The sequence below is a fragment of the Sander vitreus genome, chromosome 11, assembly GCF_031162955.1.
Source record: "Sander vitreus isolate 19-12246 chromosome 11, sanVit1, whole genome shotgun sequence".
NCBI lineage: Eukaryota > Metazoa > Chordata > Actinopteri > Perciformes > Percidae > Sander > Sander vitreus.
The window spans coordinates 17,237,351-17,258,836 of record NC_135865.1 but is presented as its reverse complement, the minus strand read 5'-3'; the positions used below and the strand labels follow the sequence as shown (position 1 = coordinate 17,258,836).

General features: G+C 39.4%; 1 protein-coding gene across 1 annotated transcript; it reads left to right on the top strand.

Moving 5' to 3' along the window:
• Positions 1-10,289: 10,289 nt before the first annotated feature.
• slitrk5b (SLIT and NTRK-like family, member 5b) lies at positions 10,290-15,188 on the top strand. The gene is given in 3 exon segments (XM_078262823.1): positions 10,290-10,297; positions 12,533-12,557; positions 12,560-15,188. Coding segments are annotated over 3 exon segments (2,646 nt in total). The 3' UTR covers positions 15,173-15,188.
• Positions 15,189-21,486: the final 6,298 nt, after the last annotated feature.

Below are 21,486 nucleotides of genomic sequence, written 5' to 3'. Positions count from 1 at the left end.
AAAGTTGGGAAGAGTTGAAATAACCACAGTGCTGAAATAATCCAGCTAAAAGAAAACTTGGCATATAATGAAGTGACAATGGTTGGACCTGACACCTGAATTGAGATTGAGTGTCATCTTTAAAATATTGCTGGAGAAAGGACATGTGGGGACTGCAATATTTCCTTCCTTTCAGGACAGTGCTGCTTTTCTCAGGCTAAAGGAAATAAAAGAAGGCACTGAAGAGCCTTATATGGCAGTTTTACTATTGACTTCAGTGCAGAATCTGACAGCCACTTAAATAACTTTATCTTTAGGCAGTTTTGCATGGAGCGCAGAAGTCGCAACTCTTTTCCAAACTAGCCTTTGTTCTACTGGCCTCAGCTCCACCATACATTTTCTTATGTAGTTTCTTTTATAGCCTTTCTGTGTAATATGATAACTGGGGGTTTTCTGCCCAATATGCTGAATTTAGTCTCACTACCAAGACTTGATCACGTCATATTTCCAAAGCTAAAATAAAACAGAAATGATTTTCTCAGCCTTCAACAACAGCTACTACTCCCATGTGGCTTTGATATAACTGAGTCCTGAAACTTGTAGTTGTCCTCATCCCCCCCAGACGGATGGAAGTAGCATCACAGTGCAGAGGGTAATTGGCCATTTCAGTGGAAGAAAAGTAATATAATAACATTGTATCTTCTGACAAACTTAGTAGCGCAGAATTATAGAGAATTTGCAGCTCAGAAACTGTCATCAAAACTGAAACTTGATAAAAAACTATAGCGTATAGCCTCAAATTAACTCATGGGATATGGATAATATCTTTTTTCCTGACCAGCTTTGTGTTAGCTTTTCATTCCATTCTCACAGAATGCCCCAAACACAAGTGACAGGTATAAATGCTAAATAATACACAAAACACCTTCCTCCACATGAAATTCACCCTTTCATCCACCCCACTCCACCTCGCTCATTACTCTTGCAGCAAGATTTGGAAGATCACCAAAGCTATTCAAAGGAGGACAACATCCAGAAGAAAGTGTTTTACGTGAATGAAAAACAGCATTACTGGCAGAGGCAGAGAGTAACTTATCATCAGAAAATTCATATAACCATGAAATTCATGACAACAAATTCTCAAGGCAAATAGATTCATTGTCTTCATGCTGAATCTCTGGAGGAGGTGTGTAATGTTTTGAATTGAGTGTCTCAGTGCAGCTTTTATATATGTCACATTTATTCAGTTTGACAGCAGTTAATGGACCCACATACTGTATGAGTCAGGTTTTGTTTTCTGGGCAACTTGATGTGCTCTGGAAATTATTATGTATGGTCAAAATGATTAAAGGTCCAGGTCTGTGAAGTGTGTGTGCAACTGCTGTCTATCATTTGCCAAAATTATGATTACAGCCCTATTGTTACTCAAAAGGTTAACAAGCGACATCAAGGCATCGACATCTCCAGTATGTGACCTTGGTCTGTCAGAACAACCTTTACTGACAAACCTGATATGACATTTTGAGTGGCTTGGGTTATTCTGTGAATGAGAGTTCAATCATCTCATCATTAATGGGTTTGGAGTGGGGCCAGTCATTCATGACTCTGTGCTTTATAGCTTTGCCAGAAATCTCCGTGCTGATATAAGAAGGTTGTAGATATTTTCTATGGAGCTATTTCCTGACCAGAGGGTGCCTTTGATTAATGCATTTTTCCCTGCAAAGCCATTTAGGTGATCCAAAAGAACAATATTCTCATGTCTTTGATACCTTTAACTGAGCAGGTTGACCAGGGCTGGCCGCCCCCTCCTGGTCAATTACTCGGCTAATTCGTATTTATGGCTTTTGTCAGCCAACAAGATCTTTTAAGTCAATTGCTCTGTCATTTTGCTCTTCATTTGTGTTTACATTTGTTTTGGTACATGGTGTATTAGCTTTAGTCTACCTCTGCTGCTGCAATAATAGCCACATGTATGAATAGGTACAGATAACCAATAGATCTAGCAAGGCTACTTTGCATGATTGTGTTATACAGTTCTAGTGGCGTCTAGGCTCTGTTTTCTTAGTTATTAAAGTTTTTTTTTTTTTTTATCAGCTAAGGATTTCTTTTGCACAAGAGAGCCCCAGTGTGGACTGATCCTGTCTGTGTACTGAAGTTATTGTTTTCTGTTTTTATTTCTTTTGAACGTCATGCATCCCGTCACTCTCTAGACTTGTAAAGCTTTATAAAAAAAAGAAATCCCCCAAAATCCCCCTTCTCAGTAAGTAAATATAACAGCTTCCCTTCAATGCCTGTTGATTGCTTCTCTTGACTCACATTGACTGGGCATTGCCCTGGAGACTCAGCCAGCTCTCTACACCACAAGTGTTAACGCCAATTAAACCCCTGGCACCACCCTGTCATTCTCCACATTCTGTGACATATGAGTGATAACACGGACCCTTACCTTCAGCCCTCTGCTGATGCACATTAAATGGCACAAGAACCTGGCGTTTCCTGACATTTTGCAGAAATCGATTGCAATTTAATCAGTGTGAGCATGCTGCTATCAGCCACGCTTGCACCAGCTGTTTTTGTGTTACCTGGGCTGAGCACTTCATGCTGAAAAAAAAATAAAAAATGTCTAACAGCAATTTCAAACTCTAACAATATGAAATTCTCATTAAATGAACTCCAAAAAAAAATACAAGATCACAGCATCAAAGTTGATCATTTTAATCACAGATTTGATGCTCCTGTGAAAGCATATTTCCATTCAATTTGCACGCTATTAGATTTATTGTCCATTTTGAACACTCATTACTCCCTTTCACCCTCCCTCCTTCTCTCTCTCTGTCTGTCTGTCTCAGTGTGTCTCCATCTCTCCCTTTCTCTCTCCCCTCTGGTGGTAAGTGTAATATTTATCCCATTATTCTTTGAAGTCTTCCAAGGCCCCAAAACAATCCCCAAACATGCAAATACACGGTCCTTTTAAGTATTTGAGGTCCTAGAGGTAGCCCACAGCTGGAATATTCTCTCTTTGAAATTCCAACAGGTCAAAATAAACCCCAAAAGAACATTGTTTTAAGGAAGAAAAAGCTAGGAGCTTGTCATTTACAGGAGCTTAAACAAAACACAAATCTTTTCTTTGAGCAAAGGTATACTGAGGCCAAAATTCTACTTCCAAAGATTATCTCTGAACTCTTAGCGATGTATGCCTCTTGAATCCTCATAATACCAGCATTGCTTAGTGAAGGAGGTTTTAAAGAGACTGCACAAACACACACAGATGCCTCAAGGTAAGCATAAATAAAGTCCATAGAGCTCAGAACTGAGAGGAACAGATTGAGCTTTCAAGAGACTGCTCGGTACCAATTTCCAAATGACTTAATGGGGTGATAATGTGTTAAAATTAAAATTTGTCTCTATTTTAGGAAGACCTTGAGATGTATTGCCAGCTGCAGATTCTCACACATTCACACATGTGCAAGCACACACAAGTAATTATTCCCTCATCCTTGCAATTAAGTATGCAATACAGACTGTCATCTTACAGAGAATTCAGGCTAAATGAATATGCTCTTATTTCTATGCACATCTAGACAAAATATTGATTATGAATGGCATCAAGAAACCTGGGCTATTAGGTTGAATAACATTTCACAAACATGCACTCTCACCTTAATTGAGTGAAGACATAAATGCGTCAGTGATGACAACTATCCAAGTCCTGCCTGCCACTAGGTATTACTCTGGGTTACTGCCTTAGGCTATACAAAGAAAATGAGCTGAACATGAAAGCAACTCCATAACTGTTTGGATGGGGGATGGTCTGATAAACGTGATAGAAATACTCATGCTGTTTATGTTGTCTCAGTCTGCACTTCCCTGCTTTATAACTAAATCCACATGAGCATGGAGAGAGGTGATGGTCAGCAGAATTATCATCGTTGGTGCGGAACAGGGACACAGCACAAAGCACCAAGCAACATGTTGATACATGCATACAAACACGCACAACCTCTTAAACATACAGTGACACACTGTCAGACAACATGACACAACATGCATGCAGAAGTGCACACTGTGAGCTAATTAGCATGTGTAAACAATATGTTTGTCATTATGAAATGCATACTAAATGAGTAAACATATGCAACCCCATAATTTATTCAGTACAGAGAATCAGTTCAGTATGAGTTGGATACTATCATGGCTGCAAATGTTCACCCCAAAAGATGTGAACAGAGGCTGTCAAAGGCACAATGTGTGTTACCGTGGCAACATCAAAGAGGCCTCCATTTTCTGTGGTTGTGAACAATCAACATTGCACCCAATCCCCCTGTGAATTAAAGGCACATAGCTAAATAAAGCTCAAGTACCCTGCTGCCACACTTTTACAATCCACTGTTTGTATCTTCTCTGTAGGGAATTCTGTAACAACCTGTTTCTGTTTTGGGGAAAGTAGCTCCGTGTTAGCCAGAATTAAATTTTAAAACAATTACACCAAATACAAATCGACAAAACTGTCCAATTTTGATTGTCACATATGTATGTCACAGTGTTTGAACAGTGTCTCTCTCACACAGCTGACATATTCTTTCTTTTCTAGTCCAGCAATTTCATTTCAGTGGCCTTGCTCCGACTCGATTAAATGTAACTAAGTTCAACTCCCCACACAGTTACTTTTCCATTAAGTTCCACAACGACCTCTCTGACCAAGGTAATTACCTCGGCTCTTGATTCATCGTAGTCAAAAGATAAAGCCAGCAGAGACCTTTATGCATCAGATTAGCAGTGTGGTTTTTGCAATCCTCAGAGAGCTACGGCACAGTTGTTGATTCTAGACTTGCATGGTGATTTCTGCTTGTTTGTTTATTCATTAGCATTTGATCTGTCAGCCAAAGAAATTATGTCTTTAGTTTGCAGGAGAGTCTTGTCAGCTTGAGGAACTGAGATAAGGTGGATGTAGTATTTAATTAAGAGGGTAGGAAGCCTTCCTGGTATCAGGGTACATACAGACACCACACAACAATTGACCTTAGTGAACATGTCAAGACTTTATCTTGCTCCAATCAGCCCTAAGCAGGAGCTGTTAAGACAGTAAATAGCTATGCTTTCAGACAGCCCTTCTGATTTCCACAACCAGATGTAGCATTTTCAAGTTTGGATATTATTTTTCAGCCAAGTGAGGCGTGATTATGCTTCCTGTCAGTTTTTTTTTAAAATTCTTTCTTCTAATTAATGCGTGTCGTGTTTTTTTCTGCACAAACAATTTAACTTTTTGCTGTTTTACTTCAATATGTGTGACAGAATGCAATGAAATGCACATCATTTATTATCAAATTAAGAGAGTATATTTCCCCCGAGCTGTGCTGCTAGTTCAAGAAAGACTTAAGGGGAAAATGCAAAAAGCAACCTACAATGTTCTACTGTTGAACAATCAGCTCATTAACTTCAAACAAAAACTGTCACCATGAGATGCAAATCAGTGCATCAAATATTTTCATTAAGCATTTAATCACATGACAGCTTTTGGAGTTGGTCCATCCATGCTGAATTAGTGAATTTGTTAGTTTTTGTTTGACATATTCAGTCCAAATTAGTTTTATATTTATTGTAGCTGTGAATCATTAAATGTCCCCAAATCCTAGTGATAGAAAGGAATAACAAAGGAAAGAGAGAAACTACAGAAAATCCTTACCTAAGTCAGCAGTGACACCTTGAGGTTTGAGGTCAAATTACATGTATTGTTTTAGATTGCTTGGTTTGGTTCAGGTTAAAAGGTAATCGCCAGGGGCGATTCTAGGAACCGACCTTTAGGGGGGCTCAGCCCCTGATGAGAATGTGACACAGATATAGTGCATGCAAAAGTGTTAACAAACCCCCCCTGTTAAATCAGTAATTTCATTTGCCGATAATCTCTGAGTTAGCTACTGAACAACAACGTCAGCTAACACTTTTTGACACTATTAACACTATGATGGAACTAAACTTTACACCTTATAAGTCACAGTAATAACGACCAATTTGACACAATGTTCTAACATTCTGCAATTTTAGTTGCTTACGTTTCAATTTGGGATCTAATCTGCGCCATGGAATTACCAATTTCTTCTCTGGGGATTACCAACATTAAACTTCACAACCGTCTCCTGCTCTCCCTCTGTAAGATTAGATAGAGACTCAGCCAAAGGCGGGAATCTGGCACAATCACCTCCGATTGGCCAAAACTACATTTCTGTTAACCCTTTCCTTGACTGGGTTACAGGTGCATAGCATCGGCGACAGCAACACAGGATATTAAACCTGTTTTAAGCCCCTTTGAACCTGTAAAGGCTTGAGCCCCCCTAAACAGGGTCTAAAACCGCCCATGGTAATTACCCAATCATATAATTCTAACAAGCATAAGAGTGAGAGTAAGATATGGTAAAAGTGTCCAAAATACAAAAATAAGAAAATGAAGTACAATGAAAAAGAAACAACAATAGTCAGTAATTTGAGAGATGTGATTTCTGTTAAAATACATTCTGTATTTAACTAAAACGTTCTTCTGAGTCATTATAAACCTGCAGCTGTTGGAGTGAAGCACTCTTTTCTTGTCTTCATGTCAGAGATCAAACTGAGGCAAATGGAATTAACTGCAAGCAATTTCACTCCACTTACTTCTTGAATATTATAGGAATTAAATAGTCATACTCAAGAATACCAAATCGCTTTTCCAGTTTGAACATGACTGCTGGTAATACTTGTTTTCTGGTTTTTCTTGACCCCACTACTGAAACTCACCTCTTTAACAGGCAGTTATTTTTTTATTACACTCCTCAAATAAAAGTAAGCTAGTTTTTCTTTGTCAGTTTCTAATCCTGCAAGTGAAATTTCATTTGACCTGACCTGTAATGAAAAATAATGATTTCAATGCAATTGTTTCAAAGTACCATGTTCTTTATTCCTGTATGGATCAATAAAGACAACTCAGTCATTTGAATTTTGTGATTTCTTAGAAATGTATGAGTATGAGGTCATGATGTTTTCTAATCAGAGGGGGTAATGAGAAGAACTGTGTCTGTTCTAACTTTTTTTTAAGGATACATCTGAATACTGTTGTCATTAACCACCAGGTTAAATCCTCACTTTGTCTTTTATCCCCCCTTTTCCTTTGTATTTCTTAAATTTGACCAACAGGTGGTGCCATAGCAACAAGCATAAAAACAAAGGCTCTGATTTTTGTTCTGACCAGCTGTGTCCACACTGGGGTTCATGGACCACTAGCGGCCCTTGAAACATTTGCAAGAAGTCTCAGACAAAATGTGGGAGAGCTAAAGGTTATTAACTGTAAAGGATAAAAGACTTCAAAAACAGCATTTCCACTCACATCATAAACAGGTAGTATAACACAAACTATTTTCTAACACGTAAACGGGCATCTGCAGTTAGATGAGTATCTATTGATGGGCCCTTGATATAAAAATGTTATGATCTTGAGAAATTATGGCTACTATGAAATTAGAACAACTTTATAGATGCCACACGGGGATATTAAAGTGTCACAGCAGCAGGGCAGTCTAGTAAAAAAGCTGAGAAATATTATAGGTCATGAAAAGAATATATACTTAAAATAATGTACAATAACAATGTGGTATACCAATTAGAAATTTAACACAACTGTGCTGTAATATTAAGGTGAACAAGAAATTGAACTAAGTTGCACTTGTCCATTGTCATAAAGTTTATTTGTTTCTGCTAATACTACATCAATATCTCAATGGGCTTTATAGGCTCACAACAGCAACACTTTCTGACTCAGCTCTCTGAGAGGACAAGGAAACACCCTAACAAAGAAATCTGGGACATTGGAAAAAATAATATAACAGACCACAGGAGCACTTATTTGAAGAGAGACTATCCCCTACCTCAGGGTGTAGTCTACATCCTTGACGTTCCACTTCCGGGATTGCTCCAGTGCCGCAGGAAATTCCGCTGATTGCATGTATTTTCTGTTTCCTTCCTCTTTATTTGTGTTGGAATTTTAAATTCGCTGGATTTATGAGGACTATTGTTGACTGCTCCTCAGATCTCTGCATGGTAAATTGAGACAGCTCGCTAGACTATCTGTCCAATTTGAGTTTTCTCTCGCACAACTACAGTATTTTGCAGCAGCTCTGTGTGGAGCTAAGCGCCGCCCGTAACGATTGTGATTGGTTTAAAGAAATGCCAACAAACCAGAGAGCGTTTTTCTCCCATTCCAGAATGCTGTTGGAGTAGCCAGACAATCCTCCGCTTCTCAGCATGTGGGTTGTCTGGCAAAGCGAGAATACTGAGGGTATAATAGGAGCTGTAGATGGGAAAATACCAATTATAAGAATACAACAGGAAAACCTCGAAAGGTCAAATGGAATAAGCCCACATGCACAGACCAATGTCGGTTCTTCACAAAATCCAGGGTGCCAGGTTGGTGGTGTTAGGGGATATGTCCGAGGTCGGGGTGGGTCGGGGTGAAGTGGTGTGGCAGATGAGGCAAGAGTACCCAGTTTGGGGGGTTAAGTGGGCTGCATGGGTACAGCTTAAAAGATGAAGAAGCCCCAATGCGCTTCCAAACAAGCCAGAGGAAAAGAGTAGCTATCTTGGTTATAGAAAACAAGAGAAATAACAAAATTGAATTTCAAGATGTCTAAGGAATGTCAGTGTCCGCAGCAACAATACAAAGTCATACTACCACACAGTGTTGCATACAGTGTGTGAAACATAATGAAAGATGTATGAGATTGCAATGAAGTAAATAGGAAAGTGTTCATAGATAACAGACTCCATTGGAGTGGAGTAGAATTTTAATTAAAATTTTCATTTGAATGAGATCAAGGTGTCCACAAAGTATAAAGCAGCATTTATGTTTGAGCACAAGGGGTGATAATAATAGTGGATACCTATGTAAATTGGTGAAAAAACACTATTATTCTCTATAAGTATTGTTATGTAATAGCGGTTTTTATGGTCTGCTAAGAATAGTGGATTGTAGAGCCTTGTGGCAGCAGAGACGAAAAACATGTGCCAATTGTGCCCTTTATTTATGGAGCTGCCTTCCAGAGAAGCAGTTGCCCTGGGCACTTAAGGATCCAAGCGGGGGGTGTGAGGTGTCGTCCATGATGGCTGATAATGTGGCCATCATCTTTTTCTATCCCACCTCCTCGAGGGAGACCAGAGATACTCTGGGAGGCATGTTCTCAGACTGCCTGCTGTACGATTTCTTGTAACCAAAGATGTTTTTCATGCTCTTACAAACTCGCTCACATCTGTCTGTCTTCAGTCTGTCTTCAGTCTCAGGCTGTAACTGTTATCCCTGCCATCCCTGATCTTCTTCTTCTACTTTTTCCATACCCACCACAGTTCTTACTGTAATACCTGACATAAAAGACCTCTTTCTGTTATTCAGTAGAGACTTCAGTTCAGCACCTCCCAGATGGATACAGTGTTTTCAAAGAGTATGCATGATCTAGTGTGTCAGTCAGGCAGTCTGCAATGTCCTCCCCTTGCAGCTCACTCTTCCCAGTCGCTTGCTTTGAAGCTGCCTCTCAAAGCCTCGTCTGACCATCTCCTTACTGTCTTTGTGGTCACTTTTAACACAGACCTGAAAACACAGTTTTAGTACAAGAAATGGTGATTAAAATAGTATTTTCTTTCTTTTCCCATATTACATCCATTTAAAAAACACTTGTGCAAATATGTATAGGGCCAAAAGCTTTAGAGCTTGCATAATGTGTTGACACAATCATCTTAAAATGCTCTGTGTTGTTTAGTTGTTTGCTGTGTAACATCACTTCTGATGCAACAAAAGCTTGTGAGAGCCCTGAGAGTAATCTTCCTGCCAGACAATAGCAGAAAAGTTCACTGGGATGCCGAGTGTTCTTGTACGCTCAAGCTGGACACAGATGACAAAGTGCGACGCACCATCTGTAAGGAACATATTTTAGAAGCACTACCAATCATCCTCTGTGGCACAGCTCCAACTCCATTTGTGTATTTCTGACCTTGGAGCACATAATTGTTGTCATTTGTTATGCTGATTCCTTTTATGCATGTGCGTGCGTGCGCGTGTGGAAGTGTGTGTGCGTGTGCGTGTGCGTGTGTGTGTGTGTGTGTGTGTGTGTGTGTGTGTGTGTGTGTGTGTGTGTGTGTGTGTGTGTGTGTGTGTGTGTGTGTGTGTGTGTGTGTGTGTGTGTGAGAGAGAGAGAGAGTCGCTTTCTTCGGCTCCCATTTGGTAAAGATTATGTTCAGTGTCATGGAAGACTTGGAGAGATGGTAAATGAGGCTCATATCATGCATCGCCTGTGTGTATGACAGTGTGTGCCTCATGTTCCCTCTGCACATTGTGACCCTGGATGGACAACATGAATTACTGCTGAGAGATGCAAACGTATGTGTGGACGCAAACCAAATGCAAAGACAGAAAATTCACACAACCAAATTAGAAAAAATATTGCATTAATATTCAAAAAGTAAATGATTTCTCTCATCCAGATGTTTGTGATGACAGCTATGTTGTGCCAGCTGCACAATTTGCTTATCATATTGTAACGAACATAAATGCTAATTTATGCAGAAATGGTGGTGTAATGATGGGGTTTAGCTAATGCTGAGACTCAAGCCTAATATGCAGCGCAAATCTCTGAAGGCAGAGGAAACAGAAGCACAAATGAATTGCATGCAGCCTTCATACTCTTAATATGAGCCACAGGCAGTGTCCCTGATGTGCCTGCTCTCTTCCCATGTGAGCACGAGCCAAGTGGGGAGGATGATGGATATTGCTCCACGAGGACACATTAGTATACAAGGCGGTACTTGACATGTTTCCACATGGGTACCCCATACTACCGCATCAGGTGGAGAAGGGCATGACAGGTCTTTTTCTTTACCTATCGCTATTGTCACTAAACTGACACGACATTTCGCATGCAACACCAGTTCCAGTTCAGATGCTACATCTGATAAATGAAAATGAGAGAACTGAATAATTCACTCTAATACTGCTGCGAGAACTCATGCCAGAACTGTTTGGTTTTCATTAAGATTAGGTAAAAACAAACTCATTCTGTGTGACTCATAGTTTACTATTTCATTTTAATAAACTGACAGGCAAATATTGCAAAAAGTATTACTTGCAAGCTTTCTGCTTAATCAATGCACATCCTACCATGGCAAAGCCCTAGTGTGTTCATGCATTAGGCAGTGGATGACATGATTATTAAGGCTGTTCTGCACAGGCCATATAAGCACTTTAGTACAGCTTTTCATGAGAAATGGAATCTGTGTGGCAGTTCATTCAAGGGTTTGCTGTTACCTGGGTATTGACAAAATATTCGGACTGAACCATAAAAACTCCACAACCTCCGACATCGGACTGGCATGGGCACCTGCAGGCCAACTTGCACTGTGACTTGATCAACAGCTTTTCTCAGGTCAGATAAAATAGCAGCTGGGATGAAAATAAACTGCTCTGCCAGTGTGATGCTGGAAATATGTGATCTTTTATCTATCCAGCTCCCCATCTACAATACATAACATTACAGGATTGACAGACAGATTATAAAAAGCTGATGTAACTTGGCATTCCGGTGAAGGGGTTGTTTCCCGGATGAATAACATTATAAGCGGTTTAACAAACCGTTTTAACACAAGAGCTCGGTGAATTATTGATAATTTTTTTGGGGGGACATCTATTCCGTAGGTAGGTCAACATCTTTTGGGGGGGGTGCATCTCGATGCTCCAGTGAGCTTATTCTTTGTGCATGAAATGACTTGACATCCTCCCGACCACCGAGTGAGCTTGCGTGCGTGTGTGCGTGAGGGTCCACGGAGAGAGAGAGAGAGAGAGAGAGAGAGAGAGAGAGAGAGAGAGAGAGAGAGAGAGAGAGCGAATAAGCAACTTTAGTTACCAGGCATAGCTGTGTCTCCTCCGGCACAGCGTGGTAAAAGAGAAGCATTTGGCAGTTATGGTTGATCAGCGTTTCTTTCATCCTCTCCGGTGCATTAGAGACGACGTACACACTGAATAGATCCTGTTTCCTCCTTCGTTTTGACGGATTAAAAATAAAAGACGCGCTGAAATACCTATCTTCATCAATGTGCGTGAGGTATGTATTTCTACCAGAAATTATGCTGGCTGTCTCATGTTTGACAAAGCGTGCACTGTGAAGCAGAATCAGCTAACATTAATTTACATATCTCTACATTCAAACCAGTATGTTATTTAATTGCATTCTAATGTCTTAACAAGCAAATGGGATGTGGCTTCCCCTTAGAGCGGATTGAGACCATTGTTCTGTGCTTATGTGTTGCCTTGACCTTGCTTTTTGTTATTTAGCCTACATAGCTTGAAGGAGTTGCTTTTTATCCTGCTTTGTTTGAGCCATTTTAAAATCAGCAGCCACAGATAGAAGTAACCCCTGGGTAACAGCAAATGAACCTTTGACTCATGCAGGCTACAGCTTGTTGTTTGGAAGTTGCTTCAATTGCAATCTGCCTGTTTGACATCACCATGTATGTCTTTTATTTCTAGATGGCATTGAGGAAACCTTAGCAGGACTGTGAGCTCGGCCATCATTTTTGCAGGAAAATGCATCTTTGGATTTCATATTTTTTGCTAAGTGCAATGTCGGTGTGCACTGTTGAGATGTTTGGCAGTTATGGAGAAATATGTCAAAGACTTTGTGCCTGTGATGAGAGAGAGGGGATTCTCACAGTGAGCTGTGAAAACAGAGGAGTTGCAAGTATTTCAGACATAAGCCCAGTGTACTTCTCCCAGTATCATCTGCTGCTTACAGGGAATCTTTTGAAAAAGCTATCTGCCAATGATTTTGTTGAGTACAAGGGACTTACAATATTACATCTGGGAAATAATGAGATATCTGAAGTCGAAGCAGGAGCTTTTAATGGACTTCAAGAATTAAAACGATTGCATCTCAACAATAACAAAATTGATGCCTTGAAGGAAGAGATTTTCTTTGGCCTTGAATGTCTGGAATATCTACAAATTGATTACAATTATATCGCTCATGTTGCGCCGAATGCCTTGAGCAGACTTCGACATCTGGAGGTCCTGATTCTAAATGACAACTTAATAACTTCTCTGCCTGTGAACATTTTCCAGTATGTACCATTAACTCATTTGGACTTAAGGGGGAATCAGCTCAAAGTGCTACCCTACTCAGGTCTGCTGGAGCACATGAACAGTGTTGTGGAGTTACAGCTGGAGGAGAACCCATGGAACTGTTCATGTGAGCTGATTGCTCTTAAAACCTGGCTCGAGAGCATATCATACACAGCTTTAGTCGGCGATGTTGTTTGTGAGTTCCCTTTCCGGCTTCACGGGAGAGATCTTGATGAGGTTTCAAAACAGGAGTTGTGCCCGAGGAGAGCCATTGCTGAATACGAGATGCAACCCCTGCCACATTTGAGCACTGATGCATACTATAGGACTACGCCAACTCATGTCACAGCCTCTTTCACCTCATCAGGGATTGCACGGTCCTCATCAAGACCCACTAAGGGACCCCACCAGTCACGCAAATTAAAATCAAGGCCAACTGCTCGCATCCCATCTAATAAACCACAGAATTATGGCCAAATTATTTCATATCAAACCAAATCCCCTGTGCCTTTAGATTGCCCAACTGCCTGTACCTGCAACCTTCAAATTTCAGATCTTGGCCTGAATGTGAACTGCCAGGAGCGAAAGATTGAGCATATCTCTGACTTAAATCCCAAACCTTACAATCCCAAAAAGATGTATTTAACTGGGAATTATATCCCTGTGGTGCGTCGATCAGATTTTATTGAGGCGACTGGATTAGATTTGCTTCATCTGGGTAACAATCGAGTTTCTCGCATACATGACCGAACATTTGGCGATTTGATACACCTAAGAAGACTATACCTTAACGGAAATCTGATTGACCATCTTAAAGCTGAGATGTTTTATGGATTGGAGACCCTACAGTTCTTATATTTAGAATACAACGTCATTAAAGAAATTGCATCTGACACCTTTCAGCATGTACCCAAACTTCAGCTTCTTTTTCTGAACAATAATCTCTTGAAAACCTTACCAGTGGGAACATTTAATGGCCTGACATTAGCCAGACTAAATCTTCGCAGCAACCATCTGCGATATCTGCCTGTCAGCGGCGTGCTAGATCAGCTCACGGCACTGGTGCAAGTCGATTTGTTCGAGAACCCCTGGGATTGCTATTGTAGCATACTGGAGTTGAAGATGTGGCTGGAGCAGCTTAGCACAGGCACAGTTATAAACAATGTCATCTGTGGTTCGCCTAAAAGGCTAGCTGGGGAGGATATGAGATACATTAAGACAGCTAATTTCTGCCCTAATAACTCTGATATACTTGCCTCCATGATCCCACCCTCTGAAGAATCTTTTCCAGGCAGCACTATCACCATAGAAACATCTTTGGACTTTGACACACAATACAGCGCCATTCCTTTGTCTGTGATGATTCTTGCCCTTCTCTTCATGTTCATTGTGTCTGTGTTTGTGGCTGCAGGATTGTTCGTGGTAATGAAAAAGAGACGTCAAAAGAGTCAAAACGAGCACAATAACTCCATGAATGCTTGCATTAGCTCTCTCAACATGGAATATGGCCTTTACAAAAAGGGATCCATTCCCAAAGTCAGAACATCTGCTGGACATGTATATGAGTACATACCACCTCCCACAGAATCCACATGCAGAACTTCTGCCCAAACACCGACGGAGAGCAAATCAGCGGATGGATTTAGAGACTTTGACAAGTTGAGTTGCGCTTTTCTGGGTAACTCGGACGAAGAAGCAGCCAGTAATATAATAAGCTCAGAATACAGTGCCACCACTCCAGAGCCACCTAACAAGCCCTCCAGCTCTTACCAAGATGATCAGTGTTACTACAGAGATGTACATGAGCCTGACAAGCACACACGCTACAGCAATACATTACCATGCAGGCATGCGGCGCATTCGTCGAGTCAGTATACCTCAGACTTTGATGCAAGGCATCAATACATGCACCCAGATAGGATACAACAGACAATACTCTATTGTGCATCACCAAGTACTGTGTATGTGGAGCCCAACAGGAGTGAGTACTGGGAACTGAAAGCAAAGCTTCATATTGATCCAGATTACCTTGAGGTTCTTGAAAAACGAACAACATTTACACAGTTTTAGGAGACTTGACATGTGGACGGTCAGAGTGGATGCATTGATGCAATGTATCCTTTTTTATCAGGAATCCGACCATGTTTAAAAAAACAGGCAGAACAACTTTATCACCTTTATTAGTACAATACATTGTGAGCATTTCTGGGAATCATGTGTCACATTATGGAATAATAAAACTATTCATTTTAAAGTATCACTTATCCCTTTACCCCTGTGGTGTTTAACAGTTTGGTTTAAATGTGTAAATATGAACAAGCAACCACAAATCTGAGGCTATTATGACTCATCCCTACATAAAATACATCCTGGAGCTGTTACATTAACAATAATGTCACTGAGCTTTTACTCTCAAATTAGCAGCATTTCATGAGTGTTTATGAAACGTCCAGATGATATGTTCTTTTTTTTAAGATGATTTTTTTAGGCTTTTAATGCCTTTATTTGATAGGTCAGATTTAGGAACGAAAGGGGAGAAAGAGGGGGGACGACATGCAGCAAAGGGCCGCAGGTTGGAACCAAACCGGTGGCCGCTGCGGTGAGGACTGAGCCTCTGTACATGGGGTGCACTTTCTACCAGGTGAGCTACCCAGGCACCCCAAATGATATGTTCTTATCCCAAAATAAACCAGGTTTTTTGTTACAGTTATAAGTATGGCACCCAGTTCTGTCAAATGTATTCAAGATGAAACTCACACATGAGATTAATTCAAATTTAGTCTGCAAGTAAATTGATCTGTAACCATGAATTTGACCTGCGAGGTGTTGACAAAAGTCACGCATCTAGGAAATTGTAATCCAGGGAAAAATGGAGTCAGACACATTAGGGAGGCAGTTTTACTTCCAGAATGCACAGCTCTGGGATGATCATATTAAATGCATCACAGATTATGAGGCCAGAAAACCTCTGCTATCTTGTTTGCAGATTTGGGAGAGAATAATTAATGTATCCTAAAAATATACTGAACAGACATATGTAATCGGTGGTGTTCCCTCGGAGCCTCCCCATCTCCAAACCCACTGCACTTGTGGATTATGGACACATGTTGCACTTGTATTTAGTTAAATATCAATGTATTGTCACTGTACTCAGAAATGTTGTAACTGAAAGATTATAATCACAGCCGTATCCAGATGTATTGTAACTGAAAGAAAATGAGCTTTAAAAGGCTATATCATGCATCACAAATGTGTATTTTCTGGCAAACATACAGCTTGAAAACACTTGTCGAAAAAGGATGAATTGGAATAAGTGTCTTAAATGTATTTGTACCACAACCAAAGCACTTCACAAAAAAAAATCAGCTCATAATATATGCAAAGTTTGACACTCAGAGGAGTACATCAAAGCACATTCCTGTGTTTTATTGTACCATTACAACCTTTTTTTCTTTATTATATCTCTGAATACCCTTACAAAAATTGTTTTTCAGTTGCAATACATTTGAGTAGATTTGCAATACAATAAGAGTCTAATGTATCTCCATATACTTCTGTTTGATATTCAGCTGAAAATCTGTTGGCCTCAGACCCAAAACATATTTTAAATGACTGAATATTATGCAACTTTCTTTTCTTTCTTTTACAAAAAAATGCACTATTGACCTCTACAGGTTAACGATGATGTCACTTTCTGAAATGTACAATATGGTAACACATGTGCATATAGCCATAGAAGTAGGTTTGATACAGTGTATACATAAAAGTACCACATGTTCAAAAAGCTTGCACTATGCATAGATATATAGAGTATACTTAGACAATCTGTACAAAATGCCAACTCATTGCTCATTCAACCAACACTCATGAACATGATATTTAATAATAGTATCACATCCCATAAATGTTTATTTAAAATGTAACACTCATGTATATTCAGAGGTACTTTTGAACCACATTTTGGATAATTCATTTTTTCTAAAACTTTATATATTTTTAAGGAGTATACTGAGTGGATTTGTGTGTGTTGCATCCAGGGGCGCCATATTGGGGGGAAAAGTTAGGACAATTCCAAGGGCCCATGACTGACAGGGGCCCCAAAAAATAGGTAAAAACTTATATAAAATTATTAAACCATCATCATTCAGTATATATATTTCAAATATAATAATAAAATTAATGATCTCTGTTGCAAGTTGCAAGCCTTTAATTAGAGTTATGTAAAGCTTTTGATGGGACAGTTAGGTCCTAGAGATGTGGTGACAACAGCTGCGTAGAGGGGGCCCAATTAGATTTTTTGTCATGGGGCCCAAAATTCCTGGCGGCGCCCCTGGTTGCATCACAATGAAAAAACAGTGTCTCATTATTTGACATTGTTTGTTTTCATCTGTGGGCGCATGAAATCTGGAAATTTGACTGCAATTAGTAGTGTATCTTTCTCTCCTTTTAAGAGGGGGTGGGTGTTGTAGTGTAACAAATGTGTAAAGGTCTGCAAGAGCTTTAGCTACAAGATTGAATGCACAACAAATACATGCTTGAATGGATAAAGTCGTCTAATTCATAAAAAATGTTATATGCTCTAAAAGAATCTAAGCGCATCATCCAGTCATAATGCAGTTGAACCAATTTCTGGGTCAATAGTGTACGCCTAGAAATCAGACTTTATACACAGAGTAAATTCTCCTCATATGCAGTATTATGCACTGAACTTATCATCTTAACTCAGCTAATTAGAGGACATGGTGTATTTGGACCCTGTCTGCATGTCACCGTGTATTACACTGCAGCATTAGTCATGCTGTTTATCAAGTATACAGTCTTGGTTTGTTGCCTTTCACATGTTCAGAGTCATTTTGTGATTGTTTTATCATTTGAACTGTGTCTGCCCTTTGGAAATTCATCAGAAGAAATAAAATGAACTTGACAAAGTGCAGCATGATGTAAACCTGCACAGGTTCGTATTTTGTTAGATGGATTTTTTTTAAATCAATATATTGCTGTGAAGTTAGTGGTGAAAACACTGTAAACCTGCACAGACAAATGTTTTTTTATTGTGTTTCAGTTCAGTTTTTTTTATTTTTTTTATGTGTGGTAAATTGTGTGCAACCAAGCTAATGCAACAGATGAGAAAATACAATACAACACAATACACAATACAATACATCACAAAAAAGAAAATAATTTAGGCTGCCAGTGTATTTGAAGGAAACTGACACATTTATTTTTCATGATGTTTCTTTCAATTTGTAATAATCTTGCAACTGTGTAATGGAAAAGAGTATATACTGTATATAACAGACATTTGTAATGTTTTTCTCTTTCAGCTTTTTGCTATCAGTGACCAAATGCCGATATTTGTCACACGTGAGACTGCAAATACTAATAATCCAAAAATGTGTTAAATTGAAATGTGACTGTCCTGTGTATATGTGCAAATGTTTAATTTGCAAAGAAGAAGAGATCCAGTTAGTGTCTTATTCTTATTCCAACGTTTATGTTTGCTTTTGTTTGTTTTGTTTGTATTTTAATATGAAACAGTGGTTTTCTATGTCAACCTCTGATTTGTAAATAGAACACTTCATCAGCATTTCCATGCAAACTTGCATCGGCTCTGAAAAGCAAAAAACTGGTCTCTTATTGCAAAACCACAGTACAACTAGGAATACTGTATGTGGGGTAAATATATCTACAATGTGCTGTTTCTTTAGTTGTTAGCTGATGAATAAAAGATATGCATTCATATGCCAGTGTTTCTGTGTTCCCTTCACCCTCGAAACCATGGTGTGTGAAGTAAATATCATAGTGCACAGGGAGGACAGCTTTGAAAATGTTACAGAAAATCCCATTGGCATTTTTCAGAACATTACTAAAATTACAATACCCAATTCAAATGTTAAGATCAAGCCCATTGTCATGGTTTCAATAAGGCAAATGGGAATTAACAAAAAGGGCTGTGTTGCATAATCAACATTGAAATGGCATACTGCATGGTGCTTTAGTTTTTCTCAGTACCACCCAAAGACATGTTGACTAAGAACTCAAATGATCAATTCTCTCATGTTTAAATTCAATGATTATCTGATGCCTTAAGCGTTCAAATAGCTGCACAAATATCAGTCACAGAACAGGCCTAGGGCAGTATTACAAAATGTACTTTTGGCAAATATGAGTTTCTTGTACACTTTTGAATTCCAAATGTTTGCTCTCGAGCATCTGATAGCAACAAAAGGCGCATGTGTTGTGTTGATTGTGATGTGCATAAAGCTGGGAAAAGGTGTGACCTTACAGTAACTGTGAACACATCTGCATGCACATGAAGCAGACACCTGCACATAAACTATTTTCCTAGCAGACATAGCAGTATCCATGGAAACATCCAATTACCTGACACAGAAAAACAATTCTAGAGCAAGAGGCTCTATGCTGACAGTGATGACTGTATGTTGCATGTCACTAAATTGTACACATCGTATATGAAAGACTAAAGCTGACTTGCATGGAAAACATTGCCCTGCGTTGCATTTAGGCGTGACGGACAAATCACAGGATCTGTGTCTGAATAATGTTCATTTTAATAACCACAGTGGATCACCTTTGACTCAATATGTTTGTCAGATTAATGGTGTTATGTTGCTTAGCTGCTTGAAGACCCCAATTCTGCTGGGGAGAGGGAAATTAGGGCAGATCTACATTATGTAAGCTTGAAGAGATGTGTCAGGCAGTGTGAAGACAGCATATGACTGTAAGCATTCACCAAAGGAAAAGACCTTTACTATCTGCATACATTAGGCGAGCAAACACAGTAGAAGTACCAGTGATTAAATCCTCTTAGATACTGTATGTCTCCCATCTGGCAACATATACAGTATATGTCTTCCAGTTGTTGTCTCAGACTGTGTTTCTGTCCCTAAAGCTTTTTCAGTCTTCTGTTTCACTGTGCAGCAATTTTCTGTTTCTCTCTTTCTCACTTTGCATGTGTGTGTGTGTGTGTGTGTGTGTGTGTGTGTGTGTGTGTGTGTGTGTTTGAATGTGTGTGTCTGGGTGCATAAATTATTGACTCAGAGTGTATTCATGCTCGCCTCAAGGACTCCAGCCAACTAATGTGGCAATACCTTTATCCTCTCTTTTCGTCTTTTAACGTTTTTGTTTCAAAATCCTTCGTACAACTTACCAGCGAAGCAAAGGGCTTCAGTAATAATTGATGCAATACATCTTGAACATAAACAGACATTTATCTGTGTCCAGTGTGCTTGTATATGCTGCATGTCAAAGTAAGGTCCATTGTTTTAGATGGATTTGAAGAGAAATGCCATGCTGCTGGGGGAGAGTGGTGTTTACAATACCCAGTGAGGGGGATTTGGAATTGGAATGTGTTCAACTTTGCCAGTATATTTACAACAACTGGAAACAGTATGTCTGAGACACACTAATATTTCTGAGGGCTTATCCAGGCTTATTACTGCCAACCTGAGAAAAGTGACAAAATCCCTCTTCATCCTCCCATTTATGGTACTCTACACTAAACATGAGAGTGGTATTCTACATCAAGAAAAAAATAAAAGCTTGGCAAAAGCCGAAATAAAATGTTGTGTTGTGAATAAAGTGAATTGATATTGATATGCGTATAAGAGGCTTTTATAGCTCTTGAGTGCTCTGTATTACAATGTCAACTATTGGCTGTATGCATTATAACATCCTCTTAGATTTCCTGCCAGTATCCAGACTTAATAATATTCCCCAATTCAAAATTATCCACTTTGAATATCATGTTGTCCCTCCTTCAGTCACTAAGCACAATGTGCAGCTTGTATGCAACCCTGCAGAGTCACTCATTTTGCATTAACCTCTGTCCATGCCTGATATCCACCCTCTTTTTATCAGCCCATTTTCCTTATGGCTCTTCAGCACATCAAGGGCATGTCCTTCTCTGTATGTTGGCCTGAAGTGTCACCATAACTGCTAACAGATTGACTGGCACACTTTAGCCTGTAATTTATAGTGCCAACAGACAGGCCTCAATGGACTTGTAAATATGTTGTAAAATGTGTCTTTAAATCGAAACATTAAATCTGTTTCTTGTCTCACGGTGGGTTTATTTATAAATGTGGGACACCATGGTGATCCAGCCGTGTCTTCTCCTGATTTGAAAAAGATGTGACCTGAAAGGGCCCTGTTTGTGTTCAGTTGAGAGAGGGAGAGACACAAATCTTCACTCTCCCTGCCAGAACAATAATGGTACTCAAGAGGAGAGACGGTTAAAAAGGACATGATTTTCTACAGAAGCAATGGCAACTGACCATTTGAAAAAATAAAAACTGTAAGGAAAGTTTATACATTTAAGGTTAAAATCTAAGATTACTTTAATACAACCACACTGAAATGAA